At 45.2% G+C, this 14,329-nt stretch overlaps 2 protein-coding genes across 4 annotated transcripts; one reads left to right on the top strand and one right to left on the bottom strand.

Moving 5' to 3' along the window:
• Window positions 1-1,132: 1,132 nt before the first annotated feature.
• Window positions 1,133-6,451, bottom strand: LOC117433931 (platelet-activating factor acetylhydrolase IB subunit alpha1). Of its 2 annotated transcripts, XM_059009028.1 has the most exons (7): window positions 6,434-6,451; window positions 6,191-6,304; window positions 5,377-5,468; window positions 4,979-5,068; window positions 4,242-4,358; window positions 3,425-3,547; window positions 1,133-2,210 (listed from the first exon to the last, which is right to left on the bottom strand). In XM_059009028.1, exons 3-7 carry the CDS (start codon window positions 5,455-5,457, stop codon window positions 1,953-1,955), a joined length of 669 nt encoding a protein of 222 aa, XP_058865011.1. In that variant the 5' UTR covers window positions 5,458-5,468; window positions 6,191-6,304; window positions 6,434-6,451; the 3' UTR covers window positions 1,133-1,952. The 2 variants fall into 2 exon arrangements, with proteins under 2 accessions (XP_058865011.1, XP_033912264.1); XM_034056373.3 differs by lacking the exon at window positions 6,434-6,451 and having other exon boundaries at window positions 6,191-6,387.
• A 62-nt stretch (window positions 6,452-6,513) lies between these two features.
• LOC131707015 (uncharacterized) lies at window positions 6,514-13,844 on the top strand. 2 transcript variants are annotated; one of them, XM_059009026.1, is made up of 5 exons: window positions 6,514-7,471; window positions 8,201-8,967; window positions 9,427-9,638; window positions 10,219-10,385; window positions 11,678-13,844. In XM_059009026.1, exons 2-5 carry the CDS (start codon window positions 8,213-8,215, stop codon window positions 12,803-12,805), a joined length of 2,262 nt encoding a protein of 753 aa, XP_058865009.1. In that variant the 5' UTR covers window positions 6,514-7,471; window positions 8,201-8,212; the 3' UTR covers window positions 12,806-13,844. The 2 variants fall into 2 exon arrangements, with proteins under 2 accessions (XP_058865009.1, XP_058865008.1); XM_059009025.1 differs by having other exon boundaries at window positions 9,424-9,638.
• Window positions 13,845-14,329: the final 485 nt, after the last annotated feature.

Here is a 14,329-nt window from a genome sequence, read left to right as displayed (position 1 = left end):
GGCTCCCTCCAGTCCAGGGCAGACTTGAGGCATGGAGACTGAACTGCTCCCTCCCTCCTTCACCTCCCTAAGAGAAAGGGTGCTCCCTCCAGTCCAGGGCAGACTTGAGGCATGGAGACTGAACTGCTCCCTCCCTCCTTCACCCCCCGAAGAGAAAGGGTGCTCCCTCCAGTCCAGGGCAGGCTCTCAACAGGTGTTTTCTCCAGTCACACTTTCTGTGCCCACTTTCCCACACCCTTGTTTGCACGCTTGGTACCATGAAAGCTTCCTTTGTTGGGTGGTTGTAAATGTCGTCCCCACCTGAACTATAAACATGAGAGGGAGGAGGTCCCGTACATTAAACAGTGGTACTTATAACAATGTGTGCATTGGCTTAACTCTGTCCAAAAAAACACCTCATTCTTACCAAAGGGTGCTCCATTATTCTCAGCAGTGACTCTATTCACACAGGATCTCCTGAATCTACAGACCGTGCTGAAGATCAGCAAGCGGCGAATTGCAGACCAAAGGTTTGAAATATCTCAGGGTTAGAAACTCACACTAGCCCTGCTGCTGCTGCTGCTGCACCCAGTCCTGGGGTTCAGAGCTCCCTTCAATGAAGTCTATTATTATTATTAATATTGAAATGATCAGGAGCCAGGAGTTTGAGCAGGGTTACAAACTCACACTAGCCCTGCTGCTGCTGCTGCTGCTGCACCCAGTCCTGGGGTTCAGAACTCCCCTCAATGAAGGCTATTATTATTATTATTATTATTAATAATATTGAAATGATCAGGAGCCAGGAGTTTGAGCAGGGTTAGAAACTCACACTAGCCCTGCTGCTGCTGCTGCTGCACCCAGTCCTGGAGTTCAGAACTCCCCTCAATGAAGGCTATTATTATTATTATTATTATTAATAATATTGAAATGATCAGGAGCCAGGAGTTTGAGCAGGGTTAGAAACTCACACTAGCCCTGCTGCTGCTGCTGCACCCAGTCCTGGAGTTCAGAACTCCCCTCAATGAAGACTATTAGTATTGAAAAGTCAGGAGTTTGACTTTGAAAGAATTGGTTCTCCTGGAGAGCTAACTCCCAGACTCCCAGGTGCATCCTAGTCATGCTGGGATGAGGAGTGTGGTCAGTCTATTCAGAGCAGATTTATCAGGGACCGGATTGTTCAAACTCGCTGATAATTTCAAACAACATACCTAAAAAACAAAGTAAATTCTGAAACCCAGGACATTTTGTGCACTGGGTTTAAAAAATATTCTGAATGTACTGGGATTGTTGGAAAGGAAACAGGCTTGCCAGGCAGAGCAGTGTGTTCAGGTGTTTATACAGCAGCAGATAGAGCAGGATTGCACATTGCACCCTCCCAACCCCCCCCCACCCCCATCTCTCAGACAGCAGCAACACCCACAACGAAACAGTTAACACAACATTCAGAACTCACAGCAACAAACAGGGTTGTAACTTGGCCTCTCTTGTCAGATAAACGATACAAAGCAAGTAAAAAAAAAACAGATCAACTATATAAGAGCCCTCCGGGCTGGCGATCACAGCTGTGTTGAGATTGGAGAGACTGGGTACTGAGCTTGGGTTTTTTTCCCTCTCTCAAGCAGCTGCTTCGCGATGCTTCCCCTGGTGTGTGGTCAGCAGGCTTGCTGGATGAGGTTTCTACACCACACCAGCCCTGGAGAGAATAGAGGACAGAGCTGGGAGGGGGTTAAGCAGAACAAGGGGGTCCGTTAATCTGTGAGGTTTGTTATTTTTTTTTTTAATTTGGACTTCACAGAGAGCTCTTCCTTTGCAGCGGGGGTGCTCTGGCGTTGCCAGTTAGCTTGTCGGAGGAGACTGCAATACCAAGCCCGGCCTAGGAGGGAACAGAGGGGTGGGGGAGGGTATAGGGTCGGAGGTTAGGCAGTTTCGATGGTTGTTACATGTATGGACCGGTTGGCTGGCTCGCCGCTTGGTTATATTTTGTGCTGCTCCAGCATGGCGAGCAGCCGGGTGTGGATGGGCTGGCACACGGTGGCGTAGCCGGCCCGGGTGAGGTGCAGGTAGTCGTACATGTCGTGGTGGGAGATGGTCCCGTCGGAGTGGACGAAGCCAGGGTCCACGTCCAGGAAGGAGGCGCCGGGCAGGGAGGGCAGGGCCTCCTGGACCAGCTGGTTCACGCGGGCGTTCTTCACCCGCAGAGCGTTGGGGCTCTTTCCACGCGGGAGGAGACCCTGGAGGAACAGAGCAGGTCAGGGTCTCCGAGCAGAGAGAGAGAGAGAGAGAGAGAGAGAGAGAGAGAGAGAGAGAGAGAGAGAGAGAGAGAGAGAGAGAGAGAGAGAGAGAGAGAGAGATGGAGGCAGACAGACAAAGAGAGAGAGAGGCAGACAGAGAGACACAAAGAGAGAGAGAGAGAGCGAGAGAGAGAGAGATGGAGGCAGACAGACAGAGAGAGAGAGAGGCAGACAGAGAGACACAAAGAGAGAGAGAGAGAAGGCAGACAGACAGAGAGAGAGAGAGAGAGAGAGAGATGGAGGCAGACAGACAAAGAGAGAGAGAGGCAGACAGAGAGACACAAAGAGAGAGAGAGAGAGAGAGAGAGAGAGAGAGATGGAGGCAGACAGACAGAGAGAGAGAGAGGCAGACAGAGAGACACAAAGAGAGAGAGAGAGAAGGCAGACAGACAGAGAGAGAGAGAGAGAGAGAGAGATGGAGGCAGACAGACAAAGAGAGAGAGAGGCAGACAGAGAGACACAAAGAGAGAGAGAGAGAGAGAGAGAGAGAGATGGAGGCAGACAGACAGAGAGAGAGAGAGGCAGACAGAGAGACACAAAGAGAGAGAGAGAGAAGGCAGACAGACAGAGAGAGAGAGAGAGAGAGAGAGATGGAGGCAGACAGACAGAGAGAGAGAGAGGCAGACAGAGAGACACAAAGAGAGAGAGAGAGAAGGCAGACAGACAGAGAGAGAGAGAGAGAGAGAGAGATGGAGGCAGACAGACAAAGAGAGAGAGAGGCAGACAGAGAGACACAAAGAGAGAGAGAGAGAGAGAGAGAGAGAGATGGAGGCAGACAGACAGAGAGAGAGAGAGGCAGACAGAGAGACACAAAGAGAGAGAGAGAGAAGGCAGACAGACAGAGAGAGAGAGAGAGAGAGAGAGATGGAGGCAGACAGACAGAGAGAGAGAGAGGCAGACAGAGAGACACAAAGAGAGAGAGAGAGAGAGAGAGAGATGGAGGCAGACAGACAGAGAGAGAGAGAGAGAGAGAGAGACAGACAGAGAGAGAGAGAGAGAGAGAGAGAGAGAGAGAGGCAGACAGAGAGAGACACAAAGAAAGAGAGAGAGAGAGAGACAGACAGACAGAGAGACAGACAGGTTGGCAGGCAGACAGACAGACAGAGAGAGAGACAGACAGGCAGGCAGACCGTGGCCTTGGGTGTCTCACTCACCAGTATGAGGACTCTGGCTGTGGGCTGCTTGCTGTGGATCAGTTTGACGATGGCCCCGATTCCTTCCGCGACCTGCTCAGCAGTGTCTCCGTGGTTATTGGTCCCCACCCAGAGCACTATAATCTGTGGCACAGGACACAGTCTTCAGACACCCAACCGCAGCAGCATGCTCGCTTATTCATTCAGACAGTCCAGGCGTCTCCGCTGGAGCCTATCCACCGCCATGCACCAATACTGCAGACAGCTGGTCTTTAATGCAGGGATGGAAATCAGACTCCTATTGCATAGCAGTTTCACCCATTCCAGGTTTTCCCAACGCACGAGCTTGATCAGCCTCAATTTTAGGATTGAGACACAATTAAAAATAATAATAATAATAATAATAATAATAATAATAATAATAATAATAATAATAATAATAATAATAATAGGAACATCATTTAGATATTTTATTTAACACAATAGTAATCAAAAGAAACTACAAAATGATATTAAAATATAAAAGTCTACCGGAAGTCATAATAGTAGTATAGGATTATTTCATGTTAGATTTCGGAAATGTCACATTTTTCAATTTTTAGTCGGCTTTTCCTTTAAGTATCTGGCAAAACTACAAAGCGACGGTAATTCGATATGCTAACGTAACATTATTGCAGCGGGTTTCATTAGACTTCATGAAGCAAAACCAGTTAGTTCTACAGAGTGATGCTAAACTTCTGTCCACAGCTGTACACAGTCCACGTGGTCACTGAGCCACAGACAGCTGGACTTCCTTTGTATCTTATTCAACACACAGGGGGGACCCCCCTCCGCTCACCTTTGGGTTTATGTGGTCCAGCTCTCCGTTCTGCAGCCTCCACAGAACATGCTGTGTGCAGTCTCCCCCCATTCCGAAATTGAGGGCGTGGAGAGGAGAAAAGAGCTCTCTCCAAATCTGCAGGGGGGCAATGCACGCGGTGAAGCAGGAGAACGATCGCAAAACCAACCATTCAAGAAACGTACAAAGATAAAAACTCTACAGATGATCCTGTTCGGAAAGGCAAGGGGCTAGGGCAGATCCTCGGGGACCCCCAGAGTCTAATGGTTTCCATGCCAACCGATCTCTCAATTACTTAACTAACTAGACCTTTTAATGAACTGTTCTCAGCTCCTTTAAATAAAAAGTCGCAGATTTCAAGTGACTTTTCAAAATGTTATTGTCAACTTGAAATCAGCAAATAGTTTAAGAGCTGAGAACAATTAATTAAAAAAAAAAAAAAGGTTGAACCAAGCAAATTAGGAGTTTAATTAAGGGTTAAGTCCTTCGGATGAGACGTAAAACAAACGAGCTCCTATTGGAAGTGACTCTGCAGCAGCAGCAGCAGTTGCTGATGATGATGCAGAGTTCACCCCCCTAGTCTCTGCGAGTCGCTTTGGATAAAAAGCGTCTGCTGAATGACTCATTCATAATTGAGAGCTTGTCAGAATGAAAACCACAAGACGCTGGGGCCCCAGTGACTGGGTATGGGAAGCTCTGGGCTAGCACGAGTTTCTGACTGGGTTTGGGTCTGGTACCTCGAATTGGTGCAGCAACTGGACCAGAGAATCTCCCACAAACAGGACCTCTGGCTCCTTGTCCTTGCTGTCCGACACGAAGCGGTGATGCTGTGGGGAGAGACAGCACCGAGAGGAGAGAGAGAGAGAGAGAGGGGGGGGGGGTTTAAAAGAGAAACTTTCCTGGGCCAAGGAAGGATAGCGAACATAGTCTTGCAGGGATGGTAATAAGACTCTGATTGCATAGCGGTTTCACCCATTCCAGGTTTTACTGCGAGCTTGATTAGCCACAGTGTGTCTAGTTAAAACCAGGACTGGATCAAACTGCTATGCAATGAGAGTCTATTGTTATTACTGCTTATGATCCGTTGTGATACTAAAGACAAACGTTTCGATCCCTCCCTGATCCAGTGGATTACCAAGGAGAGCCAGCGTCCGTCTCCGTGCACGTCAGGAGCCGCTGTGGGGGTGGCGGCCGGGTTCGAATCTCCTTCACTCATCGCGAATCAGCCTGAGAGAGAGAGAGAGAGAGAGAGAGAGAGAGAGAGAGAGAGAGAAACAAACTTCAAACAGAAAACTCCAATATCGAAGACGCATTGATACAATGCAACTTACAGCTATGTATCCGTCAATTAGAATATCTACAACCATATACATAGCGTCTAGTTCAATAAACTGCGCGCACCTGGCTCATTTTATAAAGGTAAAGAAACGACGTAACCACAAGTTCTATTATTAAGTAAACACCTGCATCCCGAGCCAATATGTGTGTCTAAATTCACGGCCGATATTATAACATCACTCAGTACTTGTTCTATATTATTAACACAAAGGCCTCGCCCTCAATTACATCACACATCATATATTTACTTACAGGACAACAATACATGTCTTTATACACTCGTGAATTAATAAAAAAAACTTTATTTTTTGCTTAGTCACCTGTACACATTAATTTGATACGTACATGATTATATTATTTACTTAGGGCGTGTTACGAGACATAATACCACATACACATTTATTTTTTTAGCACAATTTGTCTTTCCTTTTTTTTTTACAACGACTGCAAGCATGCATCTAGACTATGTAAATACAAATTAAACTATTTGTTATATCCAGGGTTCCATGACCTAATCCCAAAAGTTATAAAAAAACAAACAAACAGGAGTTGCATTTGTTTTTATTACCCATGCAATAATTATTCGTGTTTTTTACTTTTTCTCGAATTACCTTTTGAATGTATCCACAGCTGACTGAATTTCCAACACAGATAGACACTGCAGCACGACCCACCGGTACAAACCATTCACTCGCCGCAAGGGGTGTTTCGCACAGCGCGGACCTCTTAAAAAAATAAATAAATACACATTAATACAATTCACACATTGCTTTTGATTTACAGGTGATGTCATTAGGTGAGCTGAGAATAAAGTGTCTCAAATGTAAAGTAAGTTCGAGTATCAAGTGCTCTACCCTTTTTTTAAATCTCCCTCCCAAACGTAAAATTGATTTTCCCAGAAGGCAAGTCCATTGCAATGGCAGGAAGTGCATGAGAAACAGAACATGCGCAGAAATGTTTATATTTTCCTGCGGATTTAAATTAGAATTTTTTTATTAAATAAAACGGTGTCGTATTTGCCTCTTATTACTTAATATACGTATTAAGCCATGTAGAAAATAATAATAATAATAATAATAATAATAATAATAATAATACACGGTAACGTAGAAACAGCATTGGAACGAACCATTCAATTATGAGGTGTTGTGGTAAAATAAGTATTCGTTATAATCACAAAATATAATCTCATACACGCCACCAATGATAAAGTAATATATGTATTAATGCAGGCTTGTCGTAGTTTTTACTTTTTGTACGTATTACTGCTAGTATCGTTTCGTTTTTTTTTTTTTTGCAACTGTTTTGTTTTTTAACAGAGTATACAGGAAACCTCATGATTTGGTCCGTTTTAATGCACCGGTCTCTAATTTTGTGGAAATAAAGTAAAAACACACGTCCCTACCAATTGCTTACAGTTAAAGTAGAAAAAATGACCCCTGTTTGTATTTGTTGGATGCATAGTTCGTGAAATTTCATTCAAGAAAAATAAAAAACGTGCACAGAACACTTTTGCTACTGTTCCCTAGCAACCAAATTCTAGTCGGTTTGAATCAAATAATATATTTTACTGATTTAATTTAAGCTGTGAAACATTTACAAAAACATCAAACACGATGAGAACGTTATTATTAATATTTATTTATTTATTTATTTTTTTATAACCCTTTGGATCCTAACAGCAGGGTCACTATTTAGTTAAAAAAAAAAGTGAAATCGCTGCCAATGTTATTTGTTTTTTTAAAACCATCATTGTTTTGATTTGATTTTTCAGGCTTTGTTTTTGTAGCACCACTACTTCGGGTTTAAACATGACTGTCACTCATATTTTGATCATTTTCTTTTTAGTCAGCGTTAGGAACTGCCTCACTGACGGTGTGGTTTAAAGCAAGGTAAGGAATGTTTAGCAAATTAATGAGTTTATTGCACTGTGGTTTATTGAATGGTATTTTAACGTTATTTACAGGCAGTAAGATTTGTTACCTTAAAATGGCAATTTTTAACGTGTCATGTTTAAGTAATATACCGTTTAAATGAATATAAACTATATAGAAAAGTATATTTTGGATTGGTAGACAAATTCTGTTCGTTGCATGTAGGTATTTTCAAGATATATTATTATTATTATTATTATTATTATTATTATTATTATTATGTTTTGTCACAGATTAAATAATAACCAGGAACAGTTAATTTTGCACACTCCCTACTGGTCAAAAAGCTATGAAACAGTAGGCCTAATATATTATGTCATTTATTATTTATTTCTTAGCAGACGCCCTTATCCAGGGTGACTTACAATTGTTACAAGATATCACATTATTTTTACATACAATTCCCCATTTATACAGTTGGGTTTTTTACTGGAGCAATCTAGGTAAAGTACCTTGCTCAAGGGTACAGCAGCAGTGTCCCCCACCTGGGATTGAACCCACGACCCTCCAGTCAAGAGTCCAGAGCCCTAACCACTACTCCACACTGCTGCTATTATACACCTTTATCATTCCACTTAAACCAGAAGAGCCTTAAAAGCTAGTGTTTGCTCAAGGAGAGGTTTATACTGTGTGTATGGATTTTTTTAATTTTTTGCATTATAATTTTTGCATTATTTTTAATCACAGCGGAATAACAGAATGAACCAGCCAGGCAGGAAGCCAGACACGGACAGGAAACAGGTTCTGAAAGTGTTCCACGAGCATTTCAGAACGTCCTCGTGCGAAGACGAGAGAATCCCACACGACTCCGCTCCTGCCCCTGCCCCTCTCCCTCTCCCTGCCCCTCTCCCTGCCCCTGCCCCTCTCCCGGGCACCTCACTCTCGCAGCACCGCGACTGTAGAAAAACTCAGACAGGACACAGCGTCCACAAAGTGAAGCGTAGAAAAACCAGGAAGGAGAGGAGCCAGGGGAAAGCCGGACGGTCGGTCATCGATAAGCACCTGACCAACTCCCGAAAGTGCCGCCAACGGTCCAGGAGAGCCAGCGACGCCCCCGCCAAGGAGAGCATCATCTCCAAGCTGTCCCACAAGCCCGAACCCTCTGTCATCACCCAGAGCCGGCTGACCCAGCTGAGCTGCCACCTGGGCCTGTTCAACAGGGAGGTGAAGTCGGTGGACATCGAGAGGCTGCTGAGCGAGCAGAAGAAGTCCAGAAGAACGGAACTCGAAACGGAGGACAGAGATCAGCAGCGGACGGGCGCTCCGGCTCTACAGCAGCCTTCTCCTCCCGAGATCCGTGCAGACCCCCATCCAGATCCCGAGGCTCCCGATTCATCTCCGTGGGAATCTGCACAGGGAGCAGGGACGCAGACCCGGCTGGAGGCTGCGGATGCAGAAGGGGAAGAGGAAGAGGAAGAGGAGAGCTCCGATCCCCAGGGCTCTTCCTCCACCAGGTTGTGTTGCGTGACTCGTTTTATTGGCGCTGATAATCGTGGTTTTGTCGTCTGTATTTGTAACATGTTAATGTGTGAAATATTTAAAAAATGTGCGTTGTATGCAATAGGGGTGTGCTGATTCTCACACTCGCTCAGTGGGGAAGTTAATTGCCGTTGATTGGTACTCCGTTGTAAAGGTGAGGGAAGGACAGCATTTCTTGTTTTGAAGTCGGCACATTAATGAATGGATTTATTTAATACCTGCCTATTTAAATACTTCTTAAAGGCGATTCTGAGTACCAACAAGCATCAACACACCCCTAATATAGAATGCGATGATTTCATTAAATGAAGGACGTTTAGTATTTTTTAAATGTTGCATATTTGTAGCAAGCTAAAAAATGTTATTAAAAATAATCAATCCCACAACCCCTGATATGGTGATGCCGTCTCCCCCCCCCCCCCCTCTCCCAGCAGGGCGGCGCCGGTGGGCGAGCTGGCCTCTGCCCTGGTCAGGCTGTTGAACCCGCGCTCCCTGCAGAGCGGCCGCAGTCTGCTCGGCGAGACACGGCAGCTGCTCCACGACTTCCTGGCTGAGCGGCACGGGAAACTCCCGGACATCAGCCAGCTCGCCGTGCGCCGGAAACTGGACTATGAGATGATGAGCGCCCCGGCCGCAGAGAGAGGGGGTGAGAGCAACACGACCTGCACCTTCACAAGCCTCCCTGTGCTTTGCTATGCTTTTACAAATGGAATTGCCACAGTGTACAGTAGATTTGGGTGATATTTTCTTTAATGCCAAGTTTGTCAAAATTATTATTATATATTTCTTAGCAGACGCCCAGGGCGACTTACATTTGTTACAAGATATCACCTTATTTTTACATACAATTACCCATTTATACAGTTGGGTTTTTACTGGAGCAATCTAGGTAAAGTACCTTGCTCAAGGGTACAGCAGCAGTGTCCCCCACCTGGGATTGAACCCACGACCCTCCGGTCAAGAGTCCAGAGCCCCAACCACTACTCCACACTCCACAACTCTCTCAAGAAAGAGTTCAATTAATAGGAAGATTCATTTTACAAAAGGTACCATGTATGCATGTGTGTTTGTGAGCGGAGGAGACATCTGCACACAGGATAAAGATGTACTGGCAAATAGCGCGCTGTGATTGGTTGATTTGTGATACGCGGTTTGTGATTGGATGCTCAGAGGTGAGGGGGAGGAATGTCACTTGCATGCCTGTTTAGTAAGCTTTGCATTGTTAGGATCAAACCGCAGTGCAGAGCTCTGCGCGGGTCTGCGTGACGACTGCAGTGCCAGGCTGCACCCGGGCCAGACGAGCACCAGGAAAAGAAGAAGAAGGAGGAAGCAACACTTTCCTAGAAAGATGAACCCGACGCTTGAGTTTCCTGGCCTTGAAGATCTCGTCCTGGTAAGATCTGTGCATCCTTCTGTTACAGCTGCAGCAGGGTTAGAAACTCACAGCGGCTGCATTAACTGAGAGGCTCAGAGCGAGAATTTTTTTCTGCCCACTAGCTTTGCAACCAGTCCTGGGTTTCAGAACTCCCCAGTGCTTAGGAGTCGTTCAGGGGTCCTCCTGATCAATGATATCCCCTGCGGTCACGATTTTTTTAGAAATTCTAAAACTGTGTGAGAACTCTAGATGTTGCCCTGAAAAATACAAAACATATACGCATTATAAAATAGTTAACATAACGTGGTTCAGTTACACACGCAGTGACTGAAGGGGATGTAATATTCTTAACTGAGGGCGGGTCTGAAGTCTTGGACAGGGTACTGGACTGAGTGCTGCATTGTGTTGCGTTGCTTCTCGTTTGCATTTTATTGCATTTTTCTTTGGTCTCAATTCTCAGATGTAATTTTTATTTCAATCAACATACGTCTTTGCTGCAATACACGTTATTTACTTACTTATTTTGTTCAAAAACGTGCATTTCAGCCCCTGTGATTTGAATGGCAATGCAATGCAGCACAGTGATTAAGAGTATCAGTCCTTGCACATCACGAGATCATCTGTTTCCTCAAAGCGGCTGTTTGTTCCCTGTGCTGTGCATCCAGACTGGGGATTTCACAGGGGAGAGATGCACTAAATACAGATTCTCGTGAGTCAGTCTCTCCCCCCCGTACTCTGGACAGTAAAAGGATTACTAGGCAACAGAACTGTTATCTATTTCATTATATTAATCTTTGATTAAAAAAAATATATATATATATATATATTATTATTATTATTATTATTATTATTTATTTGTCAGATGCCTTTATCCAAGGCGGCTTGCAGGTGTTTCAGGTCAGTGCAGTGTTACAATGCAAGATTAATATTTAAATACAGTGTAGTTTACAGTAAGTGCAAATAGTACTACTACAATGCAACATGAACTAGGATGCAACAAGTTAGGATTACAGCAAGTTATATCTACAATGACATATTAATAGTGCAAGGATGGTGCATCAGCTGAGGATCCAGTAACGTGGTGCTGAGGTCAGGTGAGTCCAGTGCAGAGCAGGAGCAGTAGAGCAAGAGATCTACAAGTGATCATAAAGACAAATGCAATAAAATTATAAAGTTGGTAATGGTTTGGTAAAACTATAAGAAGCCAAGTCAAGCAGACGAACGTTTCAGCTAATGCCTCGGTAAACAGAAAAAGGAAATCTTCAGTAAAAACCTGATTAATTAAAGCAATGTTCTCTTGTTATGACTAGGTCGAGCAGGATAATCCTGACCCACAACAGATCCGCCAGTCCCGGCCGGAACAAGAGTCCGGTCCGGTCCGGTCACAGCGCACCGAGCTCCTGGACAAACAGCTCAGATCTCGGGATAAAAAGCCCAGAGGGGATCGTTTTTTCTCAGGGGGTTTAGATCAAAAACTCTCCCCAGGTCTACCAGAAAGCCTCTTCCTAAAGTCCGAGGAGCCAAGGCAGGAGTGGATCGACGCAGGAGTAAGGAGAGGGGCGTTCGACGAGGGCTTGCCCTGGAAAGACTATTCGGAGCTGGGGCTGGGCCCAACTAGGAGCCCCTTCTGGAAGTCTGCCCACCTTCTTCCCTCAGACCCCCGGACCCTGCCTCAGAGCTCCTTTCTGGATGGAAGCCCGCCAGCCTACCGCTCCTTTCAGAACCCCCGTGTCGCTAGCAGCTCGCTGGCACGGATTAGGGATGCCTACCGCGACTCTCCAGATGGGGGCGTCATGAGCACGGGGCGAGTCGGAGAGGGAAGGAGAGTGTCTCCCAGTCCTGGAGTTCCTGAGAGCCTGCCTTGGGCTGGCACAGGTCTCGGGCACGAGCCCTCCTGTTTCATGGAGGTCCGAGACACTTGGGGGCAGCCCGAGAGCCTGGCAAGGAATTGTTTCAGCGCTGCAGGCAGTTATCCTTCCAGCAGGCTTCAGCTCAACCAGTGGGCTCAGGCTCTCTACACAGCCCTGCCCGAAATCGGGAGCCGGAGCCCCAGACAGTCTTCAGTGTACGAAGATGGAGAGGTCCCGCTGTCTTACAGTGATGGCAGAGAGGGGCGCTGCCACCAAACTGGACACCTTAAAAGCGCAGACCCTTACGGGAGCCAGAGGGAGGAGCGTCCCAGTTACTTTAGAGATCCCTCTGCAGGGGTCGGCTGCAGTTACCGTGAAGCGGTGTCGAACGTGTTTGAGGGGGGCTCGCGGAGGGGGCCTCAGGGGTACTATGGGCAGCCCCACAGTCTCCCCATGTCTTATTTCCCCCCCTCTGAAGCCGTGGACGCTGCCTCCCCAGTGCCCGGCTCGTACAGTCTGCTTCCTTCTCGGCTGGAAAAACACCCCAGTCCCGAAGCCTGGAGATTCCCCAGGATGAAACTGTATTAAGAAGACAGCAAAGGGGCTAAGGGCAAAACAGACAGTGTTTATAAAGTTCTCTCGATTCTCCTTATTGCTGCTGCTGCTCAGAACACATTTAACTCAGGGGATTGTTCAGTGTGCACTTTCTCCAGTGCTGCGGCGTGTTCGGAGGGGGGGTCCTGCTGTGACTGGGAGATTGAATTGCGTCGTTCAACAGGGAAATTACAGGGGCCACAAAGGAGACCCGCTTTTATCCTTTTTTTTTGTGGTATTTATTGAATCTGCCCCTGAACATTATCCCTAGCATCCTTCAGTTTGAGTTATGAACTAAATGCATCAGCGGATTCCAATAGTGACTTTATATAGTCGGCATATTTTGTTTTCCTGGTAAACTAATTGGTTTCTGCTACTCAGCAGAGTTGCAATCGACAGAAAGCAAGCAAAGTCTTGTAATAGATACACAAACGTACGACTAGGGAAGCCAGCGACTATTCAAAACTATCCAGTGTTTTCAAATGGCTGTTTCTTTTATTTTTGAAGAAGATTTATGTTAGAATCCATTTAGTTATTTTGGGTAGGATGTCACAAAAGCTGTAGAACAACAATGCAATGTTCTATTGCTGTTATTTATTTATTTATTCTTGTATGTACAGTACCGACACAGATTATAGAAGCAACAAATGATTCACAGCAAGACTGCGGGTGGAGATTGCATTGCTCCTGTCTCTTCACTCAGACCCTTTACTTACTCAATGCCCTGATATCCCTGAACAGATAATCCTCTCCTCTTTAAAAAAATAATATTTGTTGATTCCCTAATGTATGTATTCTTTCATCCTTTCATTCTTCGTTGTAGAATATATAATTTTTTTACCAACTGAGAAGGCAGTTTTGTACACCCACTGATTTGAATTCCCTTTAATCTTTTTTCTGTGTATCCTTTTGATGTTAATGACAGAGTCCTGGTTGTAGATATGGTATCAAAAATTCTGTACACACTTACGCAGAACCGTTTCTATTAAAGTTTCACTTCAGTGTTGAACACGGCTCTTTTCTCTATAGATCTTTTTTTTATATCAGTCTAGCCTGTTTTTTGTGCTCTCTCTCCTTTGTTTTCTTTTAAGGGAGGACTGTTGAGTGTTGCAGTCCTGAAATTTGTTTTTTGGTTTCCCAGAGACGTGATCTCTTTCGTGGTCATACAATACTCAAAACACTTCTGCTTTTTCTCAAACAGAAGTTCCAAGTCTCATGCAAAGTGTGCAAAAAAAATCTCCTTTTTAAAGTCGCAGTGTTCTAGCTAGTTAATGTTCAGCTTAATATAAATAAAACGATGTGCTTCATGTACAATGTATAGCACTCAGTACCTCTGCAACTGCTGTCTTCCTGTCTCTCGTTAAGAAACAAAATTAATTTGAGTCAGAACCATGTGATTCGGAGAGTGTCCTAGGAAATACCGTGACCCAGCATTTGTGGTTATCTTCGTAGATGCTTACCTGACAATTATAGTTATCAGTATGCAGCTGCACATTTAAGGTTCGGACTGCAGTACTG

Source organism: Acipenser ruthenus, chromosome 38 (genome assembly GCF_902713425.1).
Source record: "Acipenser ruthenus chromosome 38, fAciRut3.2 maternal haplotype, whole genome shotgun sequence".
Classification (NCBI taxonomy): domain Eukaryota; kingdom Metazoa; phylum Chordata; class Actinopteri; order Acipenseriformes; family Acipenseridae; genus Acipenser; species Acipenser ruthenus.
The sequence above is the reverse complement of the archived record's forward strand: the minus strand, read 5'-3'. Positions and strand labels throughout refer to the sequence as shown.